Source organism: Rhinopithecus roxellana, chromosome 12, assembly GCF_007565055.1.
Source record: "Rhinopithecus roxellana isolate Shanxi Qingling chromosome 12, ASM756505v1, whole genome shotgun sequence".
Classification (NCBI taxonomy): domain Eukaryota; kingdom Metazoa; phylum Chordata; class Mammalia; order Primates; family Cercopithecidae; genus Rhinopithecus; species Rhinopithecus roxellana.
The window spans coordinates 108738749-108762239 of NC_044560.1; the positions used below are offsets into that span (position 1 = coordinate 108738749).

Genomic DNA, 23491 nt, shown 5'->3' on the forward strand with positions numbered 1-23491 from the left:
CAAACCGCGGGACCCTTCCCCCGCAGGGCCTGGCCCTGTTTTTCTGCACTCCACCCCGGTCCTCCTGCCCAACCGCCAGCCCCGAGCTGTAGGGGCGGCGCCCACGGACAGCTCTCGCCCCCGCCGCGGCCAATCAGCGGTTGGCGCACACGCCCCCCCGCCACAGCCAATCCGCAGCAGCCCTGCAGCTCCACCCCTCACCTGCTGGACGCCAGCGCGCCCGGGCTCTGCGCCCCTCCTGGGTCCAGCTGGGGAGTCTGCATACCCCAGTGCCCTGCGGACCCAAAACCCAGGAGTTTCAGGCCCTTCTCCCTCTGATCCAGATGTCTCAACCCCCCACTTTCTCTTCCCTCTGGACTTTTCTTGCCAGCTACCTTCCTATTCCACAGGCACCGAGAGGAAGACTCCTTTTCCCTGAGGGCCAAGAATAAGGAGGAGGGCCTTTTGTGCCTCCCCCTCCATTACCTCCTAATTGCGCTTAATTTACTCTCCCCTGCGGGCCTTTAGCGCGCTGGTGAAGCCAAACCGCTCTACCTTTCCCAGGAGCCCCTGGCGACAGCGACAGGGCTAGCAACATCAGGCACCTGCTTGCTGCAAGGCCTGGCGTTGGGGGGCGGGGGGAGCTGTAGTCCTTCAGGGTAGAGGCAACTTGTGGGTCTGGGGTGCAGGGGCTAAGTGGGCAGAAGGACTCGTCTAAAGGGTGGGAAATAAATATAACGATGTCTTCCTCCTTCTGGCTGCAAATTGCTTTTATGGGAACCTGCAGGGTGACCTGGTACCTTCCTAAGTGGGCTTAGAGTCTAAGGGCTTGGGGGCTGCATCTGATACAGGTTGGAGTTTGGGGTGGGAGAGTCCTAGGAAGGGGGCCCCAAGTAGAAATGAGAGAAATCAGAAGGGAATATCAGGGGCGTCCACGGGGGTGCTCCGACTGGCCTTGCGCCCGTACCCCAGCTCTGCACCCCCTGTCACGAGCAGTTCGATGCCCGTACAGAAGTTGGCTTCGGAGGCCAGGAACACTGCCGCAGCCCCGACCTCAGCGGGCTGGCCCATGCGGCCCAGTGGCTGGGGAGAAAAGAGGGGGGAAGGAGGTCAAGAGAAGCCCCACTTGATCGCCATGTGCCCCACCCCCAAGCTACCTTCTACCACCTGGATCCGAACCCCACTCCTACCTGGGCCAGCATGCCCTCTAGGACTGTGGCCCTAGGGTCTGGTGTGAAGGCTGCCAGCTCTTCCCACAGTGGGGTCCAGATGTTTCCTGGGGAGATACTGGGAGAAGGGAGAGAGGGGATCAAAGAAATCTGTCTCGAATCACTTGGGATCACTCCCAGTCACCCCAGTTCCCCCAGAAGGCTCTCGGCCTGCTCAGAGCAGCTCACCAGTTGACTCGGACACCATATGGACTTTCATCCAGGGCCAAGGCTTTGGTCATGGCCGTTACTGCCCCCTGCAGAAAACGGAGCGGGGAAGAAAGTTCAGTCCCCGGGACATGGTGTCCCTGCCATCCATTGTCTCCTGCCTGCCAGGGGGGGCATCAGAATGGGGAAGTCATGCCCTCCCTGAAGGCTGTTTCAGAGGCACCAGCCTTGGTTTCTTTTTCTTTTTTTTTTTTTTTGTGAGACGGAGTCTTGCTCTGCCACCCAGGCTGGAGTGCAGTGGCCGGATCTCAGCTCACTGCAAGCTCCGCCTCCCGGGTTTACGCCATTCTCCTGCCTCAGCCCCCCAAGTAGCTGGGACTACAGGCGCCCGCCTCGTCGCCCAGCTAGTTTTTTTGTATTTTTAAGTAGAGACAGGGTTTCACCGTATTAGCCAGGATGGTCTCGATCTCCTGACCTCGTGATCCGCCCGTCTCGGCCTCCCAAAGTGCTGGGATTACAGGCTTGAGCCACCGCGCCCGGCCAGCCTTGGTTTCTTGGGAGAAACTTGGCATAGAAATCTGTCACAGGAAGGCCAGATGCGGTGGCTCACACCTGTAATTCCAGTACTTTGGGAGGCCGGGATGGGTGGATCACTTGAGGCCAGGAGTTCCAGACCAGCCTGGCCAACATGGCGAAACCCCATCTCTACTAAAAATACAAAAATTAACCGGACATGGTGGTGCGCGCCTGTAATCCCAGCTACTGGGGAGGCCGAGGCGTGAGAATCCCTTGAACCTGTGAGGCAGAGGTTGCAGTGAGCTGAGATTGTGCCACCGCACTACAACCTGGATGACAGAGTAAGGCTCTGTCTCAAAACAAAACAAAATGTAAAAGAAAAAAAAGAAGGGCCAGGCGCAGTGGCTCACACCTATAATCCCAGCACTTTGGGAGGCTGGGATGGGTGGATCACTTTAGGTCAGGAGTTCGAGACCAGCCTGGCCAACATGGTGAAAGCCCATCTCTACTAAAAATACAAAAATTAACCAGACATGGTGGTCCACGCCTGTAATCCCAGCTACTGGGGAGGCTGAGGCGTAAGAATCGCTTGAACTTGTGAGGCAGAGGTTGCAGTGAGCTGAGATCATGCCACCGTACTACAACCTGGGCGACAGAGTGAGACCCTATCTCAAAAAAGAAGAAGGAGAAGGAGAAGGAGGGCCGGGCACAGTGGCTCACACCTGTAATCCCAACACTTTCTGAGGCTGAGGCGGGTGTTCGAGTCCAGAGTTCAAGACCAGCCTCACCAACATGGTGAGACTTCGTCTCTACTAAAAAATACAAAAAACTAGCTGGGCATGGTGGCAGCCACCTGTAATCTCAGCTACTTGGGAGGCTGAGGCAGGAGAATTGCTTGAACCCGGGAGGCGGATGTGCAGTGAGCCGAGATCTTGCCATTCCACTCCAACCTGGGCAACAAGAGCAAAACTCCATCTCAAAACAAACAAACAAACAGAAAAACAGAAATCTGCTGGGTGCGGTGGCTCACGCCTGTAATCCCAGCACTTTGGGAGGCCAAGGCAGGTGGACCGTGAGGTAAGAAAAATCGAGACCATCCTGGCTACCATGGTGAAACCCTGTCTCTACTAAAAAATACAAAAAAAAAACAAAAAAAATTAGCTGGGCGTAGTGGCCTGCTCCTGTAGTCCCAGCTACTCAGGAGGCTGAGTCAGGAGAATCCCTTGAACCCGGGAGGCGGAGGTTGCAGTGAGCCGAGATCACGCCACTGCACTCCTACATGGTGACAAAGCGAGACTCCGTCTCAAAAAAAAAAAAAAAAAAATGGCCAGGTGCAGTGGCTCAGCTTGTAATTCTAGCACTTTGGGAGGCAGATGCGGGTGGACCACAAGGTCAGGAGTTCGAGACCATTCTGCCTAACACGGTGAAACCCCATCGGTACTAAAAATACAAAAAAATTAGCCAGGCATGGTGGCGGGCGCCTGTAGTCCCAGTTATTCGGGAGGCTGAGGCAGGAGCATGGCGTGAACCTGGGAGGCGGAGCTTGCAGTGAGCCGAGATCGCGCCACTGCACTCCAGCCTGGGAGACAGAGCGAGACTCTGTTTCAAAAATAAATAAATAGGCCTGGCGCGGTGGCTCACACCTGCAATCCCAGCACTTTGGGAGGCCGAGGCGGGTGGATCATGAGGCCAGGAGATCGAGACCATCCTGGCTAACTCGGTGAAACCCCGTCTCTACTAAAAATACAAAAAATTGGCCGGGCGAGGTGGCGGGCGCCTGTAGTCCCAGCTACTCGGGAGGCTGAGGCAGGAGAATGGCGTGAACCCAAGAGGCGGAGCTTGCAGTGAGCCGAGATTAAGCCACAGCACTCCAGCCTGGGTGACAGAGCAAGACTTCGTCTCAAAAAAATAAAAATTAAAAAATTAAATAAATAAATAAAAGAAAAAAACAGAAATCTATCACAGGCAGTTATGCCTGGGTGCTGAATCTGGCAGTTGGGTGTGAGACTCTCTAGGGACAAGATCTTGCTAGGTTTGGCTCCTAAGGTGTCTGGACTCCAAGCCAAGGCCCAGGGGAAGGAGTAGGGAGGGAACGAAGGGGTAGGGGCTGCTGTACCTTGGTGGCCACATACGGAACCGCCTGGGCCTGGCCAATTGCCCCCACTAGGCTGGAGATGTTGATGACATTCCCTTGGCTCTTCCGCAGGTGAGGAAGGGCGAGCTAGGGAGACAAGAGGCCAAGTAAGCCACACAAGCCCTGCATCTCCCCAGACCACTGAAACACAGCCACAGCCATCCTGACGTCTGGGATGACAGCCATCTCCCTGGCATGTTTTAGTTGATCTCAGTGACCACTAGAGACAGCATCTAACGTAACACCTTCTCTGGTTTGCCCTGGGTTTGCTGGATCTCAGCACTCAAGGAGTCTGTCCTTGGTGGAAAGAGATTTCTCTCTCTTCTCCCGGGTCTTGTCTGTCTTTGTCTCTATCTCTGTTCCCCTCACCCTTGGTCTTTGTATGTTACTCAAATTCCTGTCCATATCAAGACAGGAAAATGGATGAGAGATCCAGAAGGCTGCATATTTTTCAAAAATGGGATGAAGTTCTTTTCCGATGAAGTGTCTGTGGCCCAGGCTGGAATGCAGTGGCATGATCATAGCTCACTGCAGCTCCAAACTCCTGGGCTCAAGCAATCCTCCCCGCTCAGCCTCCCAAAATGTTGGGATTACAGGCGTGAGCCATCACACCCAGCCAGGAAGTTCTTTTATCCATGGAGGGGAAGATGGTTTCTATGAGGCCTTCATGAAAGGCACTCTAGACCAGGCACAGTGTCTCATGCCTGTAATCCCAGCACTTTGGGAGGCTGAGGTGGGTAGATCATCTGAGGTCAGGAGTTTGAGAACAGTCTGGCCAACATGATGAAACCCCATCTCTACTAAAAATACAAAATTAGCCAGGCATAGTGGCATATGCCTGTAATCTCAGCTACTTGGGAGGCTGAGGCAGGAGAACTGCTTGAACCTGGGAGGTGGAGGTTGCAGGTGGCCAAGATCGCGCTACTGCACTCCAGCCTGGGTAACAGAGCGAGACTCTGTCTCAAAAAAAAAAAAAAAAAAAAAAAGAAATGCACTGTTTCCTGCCACCTTCTCTCCTGCAATTCAACTCCCTGGCCACCTGGGAAGTCCCTAAATATACACTCTCTCTGTGTGTATGTGTGTGTGTGTGTGTGTGTGTGTTTATTGACTACACATGACCTTGGATAAACTCAAATTCTGCCTTTGATCTCACTTGCCTTGGGCAGCTGAGCTGGCCAGGCAAGGCCTGCTTTTGCCACTTAAGACGAATTGGTACAAGGCGGCACCCCTAGCAGGCTCTCCGAGCGGGAATCTAAATGAGTCAGTCCCCTCCAAAACGGCCTCTACCCTTTTCTGTGCTGTATCTTCAGACACACCTTGCCTGTTCCAGCCTCAGGGCCTTTGAACTTGCTGCTCCCTCTGCCTGGAGTGCCTTTTCCTAAGAGAGCCACAAGACCCACTCCTAGGGTGGTGAGCCATCCCCGTTTGCCCAGGACTGAAGGGTTTCCGGGGACATGGTATTTTCAGGCCACAGTGTCAATGATAAACAGGGACTATCTTGGGTAAACACTCTCCCTCAGCTCCCTCAAACCCTGATCCGAGGTCACCTCTTCAGTGAGGCCTTCCCTGGCTATACTGTTTAAAACTGCAGGGCTCAGTGGCTCACGCCTGTAATCCTTGCACTTTGGGAGGCCGAGGAGGGAGGATTGCTTGAACCCAGATGTTTGAGGCCAGCCTAGGCAACTTAGCAAGACCGTGTCTTTCTTTTTCTTTTTTTTTTTTTTTTTTTTGAGATGGAGTATCGCTCTGTTGTCTAGGCTGGAGTGCAGTGGTGTGATCTCAGCTCACTGCAAGCTCCGCTTCCCAGGTTCAAGTGATTCTCCTGCCTCGGCCTCCCGAGTAGCTGGGACTACAGGCATGTGCCACCACACCAGGATAATTTTCTTTTTTTTTTTTTAGTGGAGACAGGGTTTCACTATGCTGGCCAGGCTGGTCTTGAACTTCTGATCTCATGTGATCTGCCTGCCTCGGCCTCCCAAAGTGCTGGGATTCCAAGCATAAGCCATGGTGCCCGGCCTGTCTTCATTTTTTTAACAACAAAAAAAAAATTCTTTTTGTTTCGTTTTGTTTTGTGAAACAGTCTCACTCTGTCACCCAGGCTGGAATGTAGTGATGTCATCTTGGCTCACTGCAACCTCCACCTCCCAGGTTCAAGCAATTCTCTCGCCTCAGTCTCCCAAGTAGCTAGGACTACAGGCATGTGTCAGCACGCCCGGCTAATTTTTGTATTTTTTAGAGAGACGGGGTTTCACCGTGTTGGCCAGGCTGGTCTTGAACTCCTAAGCTCAAGTAATCTGCCTACCTCGCCCTCCCAAAGTGCTGGGATTACAGGCATGAGCCACCACGCCTGGCCCCAAAAAATAAAATTATAAAATAAAACTGCAGTTCCCATACCACTGAGTCCCCTTCCCTCTTCCGGATGTCTTTTCTCTGTGTCGCACACTCCCTTCTGACAGGCCATATATATTTTACTTGTTTGTTCATGTTCTGTCTCTCCCACTAGCATGCAGAAACCTATGAGAGACAGTGAAGATTTTTGATTTTGTCTCTTTCCCAGCGCTAAGGTGCCTGGCACATAGTACATGCTTCATAAATATCCTCTGAATGAATGAATGAGTGAATTAATGAATGAATGGAGGACCTGGTATGTGTCCAGCCCTGTCCTCAGCAATTTACATGAATTAGCTCATTTCATCCCTCTAACATTCTCCTGTACCTACAAAGAGGAGGTACAGCTGAGAGTCCCATTTCACAAGTGAGAAGACTGAGGAATGGAGGGATGATTCACGCCCACAGGGCATCACATGACACCCGACAGAGCCAGTGCTTGCTGCTGGACAGGCTGAGGCCCAAATCCATAAACAAACAACAATTTCTCACAATTCTGAGTGTTAAGAACTTTAGGCCAGGTGCAGTGGCTCACACCTGTAATCCTAGAACTTTGGGAGGCTGATGCAGGCAATCACCTGAGGTCAAGAGTTCGAGAACAGACTGGTCAACATGGCGAAACCCCATCTCTACTAAATATACAAAAATCAGCCGGGTGTGGTGGTGCGTGCCTGTAATCCCAGCTACTCGGGAGGCTGAGGCAGGAGAATCTCTTGAACCTGGGAGGCAAAGGTTACAGTAAGCCACGTTCACACTACTGCACTTCAGCCTGTGCAACAGATAAAGACTGTCTCAAAAAAAAAAAAAAAAAAAAAAAAAAACAGAAAGAAAGAAAAAGAAAAAGAGAAACCATGCTGTAATATGAGCATGAATGATGTGGGCATTGACCAGCCTCTGGCCTTCTCCTCAGGGAATCCCCCTCACCCTCACCTCCTCTTATTTCCACCAGCTTTGACGCCCTCCCTCCCTCCCAGTGCCCACTCCGCCTGCCTTGCTCCATTTCTCCCTCAGTCTGTGCACCTGCCCTGCCGTTTAATCTCCTCCCCCACCTGACCCTGCAAACGTAAGTCTCACCAGGGCTGAGACACGGTTCTTGCCACCCTCACCCCAGCACAAGGCACATAGCTGGAGTTCATTAAATATTTGTCCCACACATCCTGCGTGTCCTTCCCCCCACAACCCTCAAGGTCACTAAGCACCTGCTCTACATCAAGGACCTGCTGGGGGCCGGGTGCGGTGGCAGATACCTGTAATGTCAGTGCTTTGGGAGACCGAGGTTGGAGGATCACTTCAGCCCAGAAGTTCAAGGCCAGCCTGTGCAACATACTGAGACCCCAGCTCTTAAGTGCCAAAGTTCTGAGACAGGAGCAGGCCTGCTGTGTTTGGGAGCAATAAGACCAGTGTGGCTGGAGGTAAGGTCAGAGAAGAACAGGGGCCAGATCACGAGGACTTGAAAGCCCCCACTTCTCCCTTGGACAAATGCTATCAACTCCTTTTTTTGTTTGTTTGTTTTTTTTAGAGACGGAGTATTGCTCTGTCACCCAGGCTTGAGTGCAGTGGCACGATCTTGGCTCACTGCAACCTCCGCCTCCCAGGTTCAAGCAATTCTCCTGCCTCAGCCTCCCAAGTAGCTGGGATTACATGCGTCTGCCACCATGCCCGGCTAATTTTTGTATTTTTAGTAGCAACGGGGTTTCTCCATGTTGGCCAGGCTGGTCTCAAACTCCTGACCTCAGGCGATCTGCCCGCCTCAGCCTCCCAAAGTGCTGAGATTACAGGCGTGAACCACCGTGCCTGGCTCAAATGCAATCAACTCCTAATACTGGTTCTCCCACTCTCATGCTTGGCCCTCAGATTCTTCCCTCATACCTACAGGAGCCAGAGCCTATGACCTGTTAATAATATTAACAAGATCACATCACTCCCTTGCTCAGATACCTTTCATAGCTCCCTATTGCTCTTGAGATAAAGACCAGATGCTTCAGCACGGCCTTCGAGGCCCTGCCTGATCTGGTCCCTGCCCCAGTCTCTTCTTGCAACATCCCCTTCTCTCACTGGGCCCAGCTGGCAGCAGCGGCAAACCCTGTCTTGCTGCCAGGCCCTCGACTTGCCATCTCTTTCTCCACTCCCTCCACTGGTCAGTGCTGCTCAGATTTCATTACTTCCAGGAAGTTTGGCTACATTCCCTGAACGGGCCAGTCTCCAGGTCACATTCTCTCAGAACCATACCCATCCCCCTCTTAAAGCAAAACACTCTTCTGAATTCATGACTCTGTCTGTTTAGTAACACCTGGCTGCCCAGGAATGTAAACTCCCCAAGGACATAGCCCACATGGACCTGGCTCCCTGCTGTATCTCCAGCACCTATAACACTGCCTGGGCCAGGTGCAGTAGCTCACGCCTGTAATCCCAGCATCTGGGGAGGCTGAAGTGGGAGGATCACTTGAGCCCAAGGAGTTTGAGACCAGTCTGGACAACATGGTGAGACCCCCCACATCTCAACAAAAATACAAAAATTAGCCAGGCATAGTGGTGTGTGTTTGTGGTCCCAGGTTTTCGGGAGGCTGAGGTGGGAGGATTACTTGAGTCTGGGAGGTCAGGGCTTCAGTGAACTATGATCACACCATGGCACTCCAGCGTGGGCAACAGAGCAAGACCCGATCTCTAACAAAAACAAAACAAAACAAAAAAGAACATTGCCTGAGGCTGGGTACAGTGGCTCCTGCCTGTAATCTCAGCATTTTGGGAGGCCAAGGCAGATGGATCACCTAAGGTCAGGAGACCGCCCTGACCAGTACGGTGAAACCCTGTCTCTGCTAAAAATAGATTAGCCAGGCTAATCCCTCTCCAAAAAAAAAAGAACATTGTCTGGTTTGGTCAGTACTTGACTAAATAGATTACTGAATGGAGAGATGGATAGATCTTTTTTTTTTTTTTTTTTGAGATGGAGTCTTGCCCTGTCTCACCCAGGCTGGAGTGCAGTGGTGCAATCTCGTCTCACTGCTACCTCCACCTCCCAGGTTCAAGCAATTCTCCTGCCTCAGCCTCCCAAGTAGCTGGGACTACCAGGCGCCCACCACTACGCCTGGCTAATTTTTGTATTTTTTTAGTAGAGACAGGGTTTCACCATATTGGCCAGGCTGGTCTCAAACCCCTGACCTTGTGTTTTTTCTTTCTTTTCTTTTCTTTTTTTTTTTTTTTTTTGAGACAGAGTCTCACTTTGCCACCCAGGCTGGAGTGCAGTGGCCGGGTCTCAGTTCACTGCAAGCTCCGCCTCCCGGGTTTACGCCATTCTCCTGCCTCAGCCTCCCGAGTAGCTGGGACTACAGGTGCCCGCCACGTCGCCCGGCTAGTTTTTTTTTTTTTTTTTTTTTTTGAGACGGAGTCGCGCTCTGTCGCCCAGGCTGGAGTGCAGTGGCCGGATCTCAGCTCACTGCAAGCTCCGCCTCCCGGGTTTACGCCATTTTCCTGCCTCAGCCTCCCGAGTAGCTAGGACTACAGGTGCCCGCCACCTCGCCCGGCCAATTTTTTTTTTATTTTTTAGTAGAAACAGGGTTTCACCGTGTTAGCCAGGATGGTCTTGATCTCCTGACCTCGTGATCCACCCGTCTCGGCCTCCCAAAGTGCTGGGATTACAGGCTTGAGCCACCGTGCCTGACCTAAACCCCTGACCTTGTGATCCACCCGCCTGAGCCTCCCAAAATGCTGGGATTACAGGCGTGAGCCATCGCACCTGGCCAGAATGGATAGATCTTTAAGAAACAATCCAGCTCTGAGAGACTACAACCGAAACCCCCATGCTCCAACACCTTCTGTGGATCCCTCCTTTCCACAAGGTATCCTTTCCTTGACTATCTAAATATCCTTAATCCTGCCCTGGTTCTCCCTTGCCTAGGGAGTCACAAACTTTGGCTTGTATCAGAATCCACCAGGAAGGTCAAAGACCTAGAGATTCTAATTCAAGGGATCTGGGCAGGGGTCCCAGAATCAACATTTAAAGAGCTTCCAAAGTCACATGGCTGAGAGAGAAGAGAAAAAAGAGAGCTTCTAAGGGATTTTGATGGTGATGGTAATGATGGTGATGATAGTGATAATGGTGGTGATGGTGATGATGATGGTGGTCATGATGGTGATGGTGAGTACGATGGTGATAATGGTGGTAATGAAGATGGTGATAGTGAGGATAGTGAGAAGGATGATGATGAGGATGAGGATGATGGTGAGGATGATGATGGTGATGATGGTGATGGTGATTGTGGTAATAATGATGGTGATGATGATGGTGATGATAATGGTGGTGATGGTGAGGATGTTAGTGAGGATGGTGATGATGGTGATGATTGTGCTAATGATGGTGATGACAATGATGTTGGTGAGGATGGTGATGGTGGTAATGGTGATGATTGTGGTAACGGTGGTGATGGTGATGGTAATTGTAGTAATGATAGTGGTGATGATGATGAGGATGGTGATGGTGATGATGGTGGTAATGGTGATTGTGGTAATGATGGTGGTGATGACGGTGATGGTAAATTGTAGCAATGATGGTGGTGATGGTGATGGTAATTGTAGTAATGACAGTGGTGATGATGATGACGATGCTGATGGTGATGATTGTGGTAATGATGATGATTGTGGTAATGATGGTGATGGTGATGATGGTGGTGATGGTGGCAATGATGGCGATGATAATGTTGCTGATGCTGATGGTGATGATTGTGGTAATGACAGTGATGATGACGGTGATGATGGTGATGATGGTGATGGGGTGATGATGGTGTTGGTGATGGTGGTGATGGTAAAAATGGTGATGTGAGGATGATCGTGAGAATGATGATGAGGGTGGTAACAATGGTAATGATGATGGAAATAGCGATGGTGATAATGGCAGCGACACAAGTGTTCACAAGATTTCTTTGCAACAAGTGCATGAACAAGCAGACAAAAACCTTTGTCCTCAGGGAAACCAAATGCAATACACAGATGTTGTCAGGATCCTGGTGTGAACAAATCAGCTATAATAAAACATTTGGGAACTTCTGGGTCTGTTTATATAGAGTTAACTATGACATGGTATTAAGGCATTTCTGTTAATTGTATTAGGTGATACAATGGTATTTTTCTTATGTAAAAAAGGCCTGAGCCTGGACAAAATGGTGAGAGTCTGTCTCTGCAAAAAAATAAAAGATTGGTTGGGCGTAGTGGTGCATGCCTGTTGTCCCAGCAACCTAGAGGCTGAGGTAGGAGGATCACTTGAGCCTAGGAAGTTGGGGCTGCAGTGAGCCATGATCATTTCACTGCACTCCAGCCTGGGAGACAGAGCAAGACACTATCTCGAAATAATAATAATTATAAGGCTTTATTTTTAGGAGATGCTTACTAACGTGTTTGGAAATCAACTGTCATGGTGTCGTAATATACTTATAATACTTTGACAAAAAGAAATACATATATTTATGTATATACACACATATATATGATATACAAAATGTGAATAAATGCTAATACAAATGATAGGCATATAAGTATTTATTATACTACTCTATTTTTCTTTCCTTTTCTTTTCTTTTCTTTTTTTTTTTTTTTTGAGACCAAGTCTTGCTCTGTCGCCCAGGCTGGAGTGCAGTGGCGCGATCTCAGCCCACTGCAACCTCGGCCTCACTGGGTCCAAGTGATTCTCCTGCCTCAACCTCCCGAGTAGCTGGGACTACAGGTATGTGCCACCATGCCCAGCTAATTTTTTTTGCATTTTTAGTAGAAACGCATTTTCACCATGTTAGCCAGGCTGGTCTTGAACCCCTGATCTCAGGCAATCCACCAGCCTTGGCCTCCCAAAGTGCTGGGATTACAGGTATGAGCCACCGCACCCAGCCTATTTTTATTTTTTAAAAATGTTAAACATTGAGGTAAGGCATGATGGGTCACGCCTGTAATCCCAGCGCTTTGGGAGGCCGAGGTGGGCAGATCACTTGAGGTCAAGAGTTCAAGACCAGCCTTGCCAACATGGTGAAACCCTGTCTCTACTAAAAACACAAAAATTAGCCGGGCGTGTTGGTGCATGTCTGTAGTCCCAGCTACTTGGTAGGCTGAGGCAGGAGAATGGCTTGAACCCAGGAGGCAGAGGTTGCAGTGAGCCAAGATCATGCCATTGCACTCCAGCCTGGGCAACAGAGAGAGAGTCCATCAAATAAATAAATAAATAAATGTTAAACATTGAACCACAAGTAAAAGTCAAGAAAAAAAGAAAGAGCCGGGCGCGGTGGCTCAAGCCTGTAATCCCAGCACTTTGGGAGGCCGAGACGGGCGGATCACGAGGTCAGGAGATCGAGACCATCCTGGCTAACACGGTGAAACCCCATCTCTACTAAAAATACAAAAAAACTAGCCGGGCGAGGTGGCGGGCGCCTGTAGTCCCAGCTACTCAGGAGGCTGAGGCAGGAGAATGGCGTAAACCCGGGAGGCAGAGCTTGCAGTGAGCTGAGATCTGGCCACTGCACTGCAGTCCGGGTGACAGAGCGAGACTCAGCCTAAAAAAAAAAAAAAAAAAAAAGAAAGAAAGAAGGCCAGGTGTGGTGGCTTACGCCTGTAATCCTAACACTTTAGGAGGCCAAGGCAGGAAGATAGTTTGAACTCAGGAGTTCAAGACTAGCCTGGGCAACATAGCAAGACCTCCTCTCTACTGAAACTAAATTAAAATTAGTCAGGTGCTGTGGCACGTACCTGTAGTCCCAGCTACTCGGAAGGCTGAGAGGTTGAGGCAGGAAGATCCCTCGAGCCCAAGAGTTCAAGGCTGCAGTGAGCTGTGATGGCACCACTGCTCACCAGCCTGAGAAGAAAAGGAAAGGACGAAAGAAGGAAAGAAAAAAGGAAGGGAGGGAGGGAGGGAGAGAGGAAGGAAAGAAGGAAGGAAGGAGGAAGGAAGGAGGAAGGAAGGAAGGAAGGAAGGAAGGAAGGAAGGAAGGAAGGAAGGAAGGAAGGAAGGAAGGCAGGGAAAAGAAAGAGAGAGAGAAAAAGAGAGAGAAAGAGAGAGAGAAAGAAAGAAAGGGCCGGACACAGTGGCTCACACCTGTAATCCCAGAACTTTGGGAGGCCGAGGCAGGCGGATCACGAGGTCAGGATATTGAGATCATCCTGGCCAACATGGTGAAACCCTGTCTCTACTAAAAAAAAAATTAGAGGGTGTGGTGGTACATGCCTGTAATCCCAGCAGCTACTTGGGAGGCTGAGGTAAGAAAGTAGCTTGAACCTAGGAGGCAGAGGTTGCAGTGAGCCGAGATCGTGTCACTGCATGCCAGCCTGGCAACAAAGCAAGACTCTGTCTCAAAAAAAAAAAAAAAAAAGAAAGAAAGAAAAAAAAAGAAAAGAACAATGGGGAGTTTCATTATACAGGAATTCTCTGTACTATTCTAGGAACATTTTGCAAGTCTTAAGTTATATCAAAATAAAAGTAAAAAGGATTCTAATACACTGGTGGTATGGTACATATGAAGTTCCTCCTGATAAAATTGTATGATCTGGGCTCTGGGCTGGGCGTGGTGGCTCACGCCTCCCAGCACTTTGGGAGGCCGAGGCGGGCGGATCACCTGAGGTCAGGAGTTCCAGACCAGCCTGGCCAACATGATGAAACCTCATCTCTACTAAAAATACAAAAACTAGCCAGGTGTGGTGGCGTGTGCCTGTAGTCCCAGCTACTTGGGAAGGTGAGGCAGGAGAATCGGCTTGAACCCAGTGGGTGGAGGCTGCAGTGAGCTGAGATGGCACCACTGCACTCCAGCCTGGGCAACAGAGCGAGACTCCATCTCAAAAAAAAAAAAAATTGTATGATCTGGGCGGTGGGGATGGCAGGAGGCAATGGATAGAGCACGTTGTTTTTGCTTTGTTTTGTTTGAGACAAGGTCTTACTCTGTTGCCCAGGCTGGAGTGCAGTGGCGCAAACAAAGTTCACTACAGCCTCAACCTCCTAGGCTCAAGTGATCCTCCTCAGCCTCTAGAGTAGCTGAGACTACAGATGTGTGCCACCATGTCTGGCTAATTTTGTTTGGTTTTGGTTGAGATGGGGTCTGGGGCTATGTTGCCCAGGCTGGTCTCGAGCTCCTGAGCTCAAGCGATTTTCCCACCTCAGCCTCCCAAAGTGCTGAGATTGCAGCGTGATAAATATTGATAAGGATTTCACGGGTATTTAATCTCATTAAATCCTCAGAACAACTCTGTCATGATTGGCCCCATTTTACAGGTGAGAAAACAGAGGAGCAGAAATGCTGAGTAACTTGCACGACATTGCACGTAAGAAGTGGCAGAGAATTGAGGCAAACAAGCCACTTGTTACTTCTGCCTCCCTGCCCCACAGGTCCTGTTGACCAACTTGACCAGCTCTCTAAGAGAAACAAGAAATTTGGTGGTTTATGTGAAATCCGTCTTGTAAAATGTTGGCAGTGAATGAAAAAACATAGGCCGGACACAGTGGCTCACGCCTGTAATCCTAGCACTTTGGGTGGCCGAGGCAGGCAGACCGCTATAGCTTAGGAGTTTGAGACCTTCCTGAACAACATAGTGAGACCCCCAACTCTACAAAAAATACAAAAATCAGCTGGGCGTGGTGGTGGGCACCTGTAGTCTCAGCTCCTCGGGAGGCTGAGGCAGGAGAATTGCTTGAGCCCAGGTAGTCGAGGTTGCAGTGAGCAGAGATCGTGCCATTGCACTCCAGCCTGGGTGATGGAACAAGATTCTATCTCGAAAAAAAAAGAAAAGAAAAAGAGAAAAAGAAAAAGAACAAGAAAGAAAAAATGTATACATATATTAACTCTTCATGGGCTGAGGTGTAGGTGTGTTTTATGTGTGGAGGTATTTTTAGTGTTGGGTTAATCCTAGAAAGTGAACAAAAGTTTGGAACAGGAGCCAGGGTTCACCAGTTGAGCAGGGCATTGCCCAACCTCCCGGGAGCATTTCACCTGGATCTCAGATGCGACCTCAGAGTCAGCCCCTGAAGCTTCCTGGACGCTGGGCCCGCTCCTCAGGCCTCTCCCCTCTTTGCCTACTCTTGCTCCCCTGAGTTCCTCCAGCCTCAAACTGGTCAGCTCCAAGCTGCTATCTCCAGAGCCCCACCTCCACGATCTCATGCCCAATGCCCATTCCCACCAGGACGTCCACCGGGTAGTTCATACTCAACAGCGCCCTCCCCAGGCTTTCCTGCCACAGTGAATGGCAGATCTGGTGAGTTGCTCAGTTGCTGGAGGTGGGGAGAACAAATAATCCAAATACCTCACTTTTTTTTTTTTGAGATGGAGTCTCGCTCTGTCACCCAGACTGGAGTGCAGTAGTGCGATCTCGGCTCACTACAACCTCCATCTCCCAGGTTCCAGCAATTTTCCTGCCTCAGCCTCCCGAGTAGTTCAGATTGCAGGCACACACCACCATGCCCAGCTAATTTTTTGTGTATTTTTAGTAGAGACGGGGTCTCACCATGTTGGCCAGGCTGGTCTTGAACTCCTGACCTCGGGTGATCCACCCTCCTCGGCCTCCCAAAGTGCTGGGATTACAGGTGTGAGCGACCGTGAACAACCCTTCTCCTTCCTTTTTAATATAGGAGATTATTAATAGAGGAGATTATTAATATAGGAGTGTATCCCAGGCTGCAGGTTCAGGACCTTCTTCCTTTTTAATATAGGACTGAGTTTATTTATTTATTTATTTATTTATTTATTTATTTTTATTTTTTGAGACCGAGTCTTGTTCTGTCACTCAGGCTGGAGCGCAGTGGCACCACGTCAGCTCGTTGCAACCTCTACCTCCCAGGTTTAAGTGATCCTCCTGCCGCAGCCTCCTGAGTGTGGGAATTACAAGTGCCTGCCACAACGTCTGGCTAATTTTTGTATTTTTAGTAGAGATGGGGTTTCACCATGTTGGCCAAGCTGGTCTCAAACTCCTGACCTCAAGTGATCTGCCTGCCTTGGCCTCCCACAGCGCTGGGATTATAGGTGTGAATCACCGCGCCCAACGAAGAATTTATTTAATACAGTAGTGTGTCCCAGGCAGCAGGCTGAGAACCTTCTTCCTTTTTAATACAGGATATGATTAACATAGGAGATTATTAATATAGGAGATTATTAATCTAGGAGTGTGTCCTGGGCGGCAGGTTGACACACTCAACCTGCTGCCCTGGATGCACTTCCAGGTTGTATTGGGGAGTGCTCCAGAGAGCAAAAGAAAAAAAAAATAGGCCGGGCGTGGTGGCTCAAGCCTGAAATCCCAGCACTTTGGGAGGCCAAGACGGGCAGATCATGAGGTCAGGAGATCGAGACCATCCTGGCTAACACGGTGAAACCCCGTCTCTACTAAAAAAATACAAAAAAACTAGCTGGGCAATGTGGCGGGCGCCTGTAGTCCCAGTTACTCGGGAGGCTGAGGCAGGAGAATGGTGTAAACCCGGGAGGCGGAGCTTGCAGTGAGCGGAGATCGCGCCACTGTACTCCAGCCTGGGCGACAGAGCGAGACTCCATCTCAAAAAAAAAAATAAAGAAAGAAAAAAAAAATGGCTCAGGCCAGGCACAGTGGCTCATGCCTGTAATCCCAGCACTTTGGGAGGCCGAGGTAGAAGGATGGCTTGAGGCCAGGAGTTCCAGACCAGCCTGGGCAATAGAGCAAGACCCCAACTCTATAATAATAATAATAATAAAGGCTCAACTTTTTAAAGAAAAAAGGATGAATCAGGAGAGGCGGTGATTACAGAAGTTGTTCATCAGGAATTGTCATTGGTTTACAGACATCACATTGATTAGTGATTGGCTATACATGGTTGAACTACAGAGTATGTGGCACTTTAGAGCTTCTTGGTATCAGGTAGTCTAGAGCCCGGAAAGCAAGTGGCCTCAAAAGGTAATTATTGGACAGGTGCAGTAGCTCATGCCTATAATCCCAGCTTGAGGCAAGGAGTTCGAGGTCAGCCTGGGCAACATAGCAAGACCCTGTCTGTCTCTACAAAAAAGTTAAAAATTAGTCAGTCCTAGTGGTGCACCCCATGGTCCCAACTACTCAGGAGGCTGATACAAGAGGATCACTTGAGCCCAGGGGTTGGAGGCTGCTGTGAGCTACGATGGTACCCCAGCCTGGGTAACAGAGTGAGTCCCTGTCTCTAAAAAGTAATTAAAATAAATTTTTATAAAGTCCCTCCAAGCCAGGTGCAGTGGCTTACACCTGTAATCCCAGGAGTTTGGGAGGCTAAGGCGGGAGGATCACTTGAACCCAAGAGTTTGAGACCAGCCTGAACAACATAGTGAAACCCCACCTCTATTAAAAAATAAAAAGGCCAAGCGCAGTGGCTCACACCTGTAATCCCAGCACTTTGGGAGGCTGAGGTGGGTGGATCACAAGGTCAGGAGTTCAAGACCAGCCTGGCCAACATGGTGAAACCCTGTCTCTACTAAAAATAGAAAAAAATTAGCTGGGCGTGGTGGTGGGTGCCTGTAATCCCAGCCACTTGGGAGGCTGAGGCAGAGAACTGCTTAAACCTGGGAGGCAGAGGTTGCAGTGAGCCGAGACTGCACCACTGCACTCCAGCCTGGGTGACAGAGTGAGACTCTATCTCAAAAAATTAATTATTTTTTTAAAAAGTTGTTAAAAAGCCCCGCTGGGCCTGATCCTGATCATCTAAAGGGGCTCTCCTTTCTCAGATCAAAAGGTTTACTTTCTTTCTCATTCCCTGCCCAGCTCTCCCCCACTTTTTGTTTAAGGTCTTGCTCTGTTGCCCAGGCTGGAGGGCAGTGGTGTGAACATAGCTCACAGAAGCCTTGACTTCTTGGGCTCAGACGGTCCTCCCACCTCAGCCACCTCAGTAGCTGGGACTACAAGGGCACCACCATGCCCGGCTAATTTTCTAAACTTGTTGTAGAGAGGGGGTTTTGCTGTATTGCCCCAGCTGTCTTGAACTCCTGACCTCAAGTGAACCTCCCACAACGACCTCCCAAAGCACTGGGATTACAGGTGTGAGCCAGTATGTCTGGCCCTGATATGTTCTTAACATCCCCTCCCACCACCACCACCACACCAGTTTGGAAGGTTCTAGAAGGTTCCTAGGACTGGGCTTTGTAGCTACAAAAGTAGCTTTTGCTGGATGTAAAGATTTGCAGTTATTTATCTTCCTTTCGGAATAAGGAGATTAAACTAAAGAACAGAAAATAGATGGCTAGGCATGGTGGCTCAAGTCTGTAATCCCAGCACTTCGGAAGGCCAAGGCAGGCAGATCACTTGTGGTCAGGAGCATCGCTATCAAAAATTACAAAATTTAGCTGAGTTTTGTGATCTGCACCTGTAATCCCAGTTACTCAGGAGGTTGAGGCATGAGAATTGCTTGAACCAGGGAGGTGGAGGTTACAGTGAGCCAAGATCGCACCACTGTACTCCGCCTGGGCGACAGAGAGAGACCCTGTCTCCAACAAACAAATAAACAAAAAGAACAGAAAACATTGTGCTCTTAGACAAAATGTACCACACAATCCACCTATCAGGAGGCTGCTCGGGCCTGGCAGCAGGGTCGCCAGCCCTCACCTTGGTCAAGGTGTACGTCCCCAGCAGGTTCAGCTCCAGCAGCTGGCGGAATCCCTGGGCAGAGGTCTCCTCAGGCCTCTGTGGGGGTGGGTCTAAAGTGGGGGATGAGAGAGAGAGGAAAAGTGAGGGGGGCCGGATGCAGTGGCTCATGCCTGTAATCCCAGCACTTTGGGAGGCCAAGGTGGGCGGATCATGAGGTCAGGAGTTGGAGACCAGCCTGGCCAACATGGTGAAACCCCTTCTCTATTAAAAATACAAAAATTAGCCAGGTGTGGTGGTGGGTGCCTGTAATCCCAGCTACTCAGGAGGCTGAGGCAGGAGAATTGCTTGAACCTGGGAGGTGGAGGTTGCAGTGAGCCTAGATCAAGCCACTGCACTCCAGCCTGAGTGACAGACTGAGACCCCATCTCAGAGAAAAAAAAAGGCCAGGTGCGGTGGCTCATTCCTGTAACCCCAGCACTTGGGGAGGCCGAGGTGGGCAGATCATCTGAGGTCAGGAGTTCAAGACCAGCCTGGCTAACATGAAGAACCCCATCTCTACTAAAAATATAAAAATTAGCCTGGCGTGCTGGCGGGGGCACCTGTAATCCCAGCTACTTGGGAGGCTGAGGCAGGAGAATCGCTTGAACTCGAGAGGCGGAGGTTGCAGTGAGCTGAGATGGTGCCACTGCACTCCAGCCTGGACAACAGAGCATGACTCCATCTCAAAAAGAGAGAGAGAGAGGAGAGAGAGAGAGAGAGAGAGAGAGAGAAGGAAGGAGGGAGGGAGGGAAGGAGGGAGGGAGGGAGGGAAGGAGGGAGGGAGGGAGGGAGGGAAGGAAGGAAGGAAGGAAGGAAGGAAGGAAGGAAGGAAGGAAGGAAGGAAGGAAGGAAGGAAGGAAGGAAGGAAAGAAGGAAGGAAGGACAGACATGGCCAGGTGAGGGCACAACTCTGGGGACACACAGGAGGGACGGAACAGGGCCAGTTTCAGCCCAGGCCTAGGGGGCTTCCATTGGTTTACTCTCCTGTCCAAGTGACTAGAAAGAGGTATGAGGCAGGATGAGGAAATCAGGGGAAGGGAATGGGGAAACTGAAGTGCAGGAAACAGAGTTGGGGGGGCAGGAGGTGGGGTATGGCCCTGGGATCTCACAACTCACGATGGCCAGCGTTGTTGACAACACAATCCAGGCGGCCAAATCGGCGGATGGTCTCAGAAACCAGGGTCTGAGGAGGAAGGAAATGTCCTTTGTTGTTGTTGTTGTTGTTGTTGTTTTTTGGAGACGGTGTCTCCCTCTTGTCACTCAGGTTGGAGTGCATTGGCACGATCTCGGCTTACTGCAACTTCCGCCTTCTGGGTTCAAGCGACTCTCCTACCTCCGCCTCCCAAGTAGCTGGGATTATAGGCACCTGCCACCACGCCCAGCTAATTTTTGTATTTTTTAGTAGAGACGGGGATTCACTGTGTTGTCCAAGCTGGTCTCAAACTCCTGAGCTCAAGTGATCCGCCCGCCTCAGCCTCCCAAAGTGCTGGGATTACAGGCACCATGCCCAGCCGAGGAAATGTCCTTTCAATGAGCAGTAGATGGGGTGTCCAGCCATAAAGAAGACAGGGCTCCCAAATGCAAGGCAGGAGGGGGAAGCTGGACTCCCAGGTATGGGGACAAGAACTAGAGGAAGAGGGGATGTGGAGATCAGCAGACACAGCAGGCAAGCAGGAGACAGGAAGGAGACGGGGGCTGGCCAGAGCCACACTGCACCCAGGGTTAGGGGGTGGGGCATGGGGGTGACAAGGATTCAGAGAGAGTGTAGGGGACAGTTACTAAAGGGGGGCAGATAACAGAGAGATACTGATTAAAAGGAAGAAACAGGAACCCAGAAATAATGGAGAAAAAAATCAGTCACAGGCCACGTGCAGTGACTCACACCTATAATCCCAACACTTTGGAGGCTGAGGTGGGTGGATCACGTGAGGTCAGGAGTTCGAGACCAGCCCGGCCAACATAGTGAAACCCCATTTCTATTAAAAATACAAAAATTAGCTGGGCGCAGTGGCTCATGCTTGTAATCCCAGCACTTTGGGAGGCCAAGGCAGGCGGATCACCTGAGGTCGGGAGTTCAACACCACCCTGACCAACATAGAAAAACACCATCTCTACTAAAAATACAAAATTAGCCAGGTGTGGTGGCACATGCCTGTAATCCCAGCTACTCAGAAGGTGAGAGAGGAGAAACACTTGAACCCGGGAGGCGGAGGTTGTGGTGAGCCGAGATTGCATCATTGCACTCCAGCCTGGGCAACAAGAGCAAAACTCCGTCTCAAAAAAAAAAAAAATTAGCCGGACATGGTGGCGCATGCTCGTAATCCCAGTTACTCGGGAGGCTGAGGTAGGAGAGTGGCTTGAACCTGGGAGGCAGAGGTTGCAGTGAACCAAGATCATGCCACTGCACTCCAGCCTCAGTGACACCTCCAAAAAAGAGACAGAAAAATCAATTACAGTTGACCCACTTTGAGGGACTTATTCATTGCCATCCATGTGTCAGATGTGCTAAGAGCCTTGGAGAGGTGGGAGAGAAGGAACACGTGACCTGCTCATCAGTCACAGAAGACCTTGTGTGTGGAGTGACACTGGTTGGAAACCTTTGACGGGTCCAGTGGAGCCAGGAGAGGAAGGAAAAGTAGAGGGAAAGGCACATGCAAATGGCTGGAGGAGAACAAAGAACTGGTCATTAGCGGAGATGGGGGTAGGAATGGGAACTCCCTCACCTTCACATCATCTTCCTGAGTCACATCACAGAGGATAAAGACAGCTCCAGGAAGCTCCTGCTCCAGGGCCCGGCCCCCAGACTCTGCAGGCAGAGAAGAGCTGGGAGCCTGGACCCCTGGGCCTGAGGGAGGAGGGGCTGGGAGTCTGGACCCCTGGGTCTGAGGGAGGAGGGGCTGGGAGTCTGGACCCCTGGGTCTGAGGGAGGAGGGGCTGGGGGCCTGGACTCCTGGGTCCGAGAGGGGAGGGGCTGGGGGTCTGGACTCCTGGGTCCGAGGGAGGAAGGGCTGGGGGTCTGGACTCCTGGGTCCAAGGGAGGAGGGGCTGGGGCCCTGGATTCATAGGTCCAAGGGAGGAGGTGCTGGGGCCTGGACTCCTGGGTCTGAGGGAGGAGTGGCTGGGGGCCTGGACTCCTGGGTCTGAGGGAGGAGGTGCTGGGGGCCTGGACTCCTGGGTCTGAGGGAGGAGGGGCTGGGACTCCTGGACTCCTGGGTCTGAGGGAGGATGTGCTGGGGGCCTGGACTCCTGGGTCTGAGGGAGGAGGTGCTGGGGGCCTGGACTCCTGGGTCTGAGGGAGGAGGGGCTGGGACTCCTGGACTCCTGGGTCTGAGGGAAGAGGGGCTGGGGTTCCTGGATCCCTGGGACTGAGGGAGGAAGGACCAAGGTGAGGGCTGAGGGCTGAGGGACCCTCACTCACCATCCTTGTCGCAGATAACCACTTGGGCCCCGCTGTCCACTGAGAATAGGAAGGGAACACGTTACCCTCCGAGTCTTGGTTAAAGCCTCTGCCGCCCTCTTGTGGCCACCTAGATTGGGGCCGATCTCCGTCTCCCCTCGTGACCCCAGTCTCATGATCACCCACAGGACAGAGGGCAGAGGCCTTGACACATACTCTCCTTGCCTGCCCAGGTTTCTGCTGAGGCTCCTGATCCCCCGTTCGTGGGTTCCAGAGCAAACTCCACGACTGACAGGGCCATTCCCCAAACCACTGGTTTTGCAGCTACACCAACAGACCCAGAGAAAGAGGCCACTGCCTTCGAAGACCCTGCCAGACAGCCCTAGCCTACCGCGCCACACGCTTACTTTAGCCTGCAAATTGGCTTTTATAAGATCAGAATCCTGGCTGCAATGTTGGAGACCCTATTTTCCGCCCCCATCGCCCCGCCCCCATCCTTCCTCTCTCACACTCCACAGCTCCCAGCAGTCAGACCCGGCTCACCGAAGGCGCGCACGATCCCAGCTCCGATGCCGCGCCCGCCCCCGGTCACAACCACTACCTTCCCGGCATAGCGCGTTCCCGTAGCCATCCCGTGTCCGCCGGTCTCTCTCTCTCTCTCTCTGTCTCTACTCTGGGCCTTTTTCACCTCCAAAGCCCCGTGAGGCCGTTGCATCAAATCCTCAATAGAAGCTGGATCGTGGAAGTCCAGCCTCGGGGGTCGTTGCCAGGAAGGCTAGGGACCTGGAAGTTTGTCCCAAGCCCCTCCTCCCTCAGACACTCCTCTCCTCCCACAGACACGGGAATCCAGGAGCCCCAGTCCCTCCTCCCTCAGACCCCGGAGTCCAGCCTCCTAGCCCCTCCTCCCTCAGACCCAGGAGTCCAGCCTCCCAGCCCCTCCTCCCTCAGACCCAGGAGTCAGGGTCCCAGCCCCTCCTCCCTCAGACCCGGAAATCCGGGCCCAGGCCCCTCCACTCTCAGAGTGAGGGATCAGGTTCTCCAGTCCCTCCTCCCAGAAACCTGTAAGTCCAAACCCCCATCCCTTCCTCTGTCAGAACCCAGGAGTGCACGACTCCGGCTCTGCCCCTCAGAGACCCCAGT

General features: G+C 51.4%; 1 protein-coding gene across 1 annotated transcript; it reads right to left on the reverse strand.

The window, feature by feature from the left end:
* Positions 1–730: 730 nt before the first annotated feature.
* Positions 731–23264, reverse strand: HSD17B14 (hydroxysteroid 17-beta dehydrogenase 14). Its single transcript, XM_010368630.2, has 9 exons — positions 22895–23264; positions 22373–22411; positions 21678–21760; positions 20071–20137; positions 18934–19025; positions 3988–4092; positions 1377–1444; positions 1170–1266; positions 731–1062 (listed from the first exon to the last, which is right to left on the reverse strand). Exons 1-9 carry the CDS (start codon positions 23064–23066, stop codon positions 889–891), a joined length of 897 nt encoding a protein of 298 aa, XP_010366932.2. The 5' UTR covers positions 23067–23264; the 3' UTR covers positions 731–888.
* Positions 23265–23491: the final 227 nt, after the last annotated feature.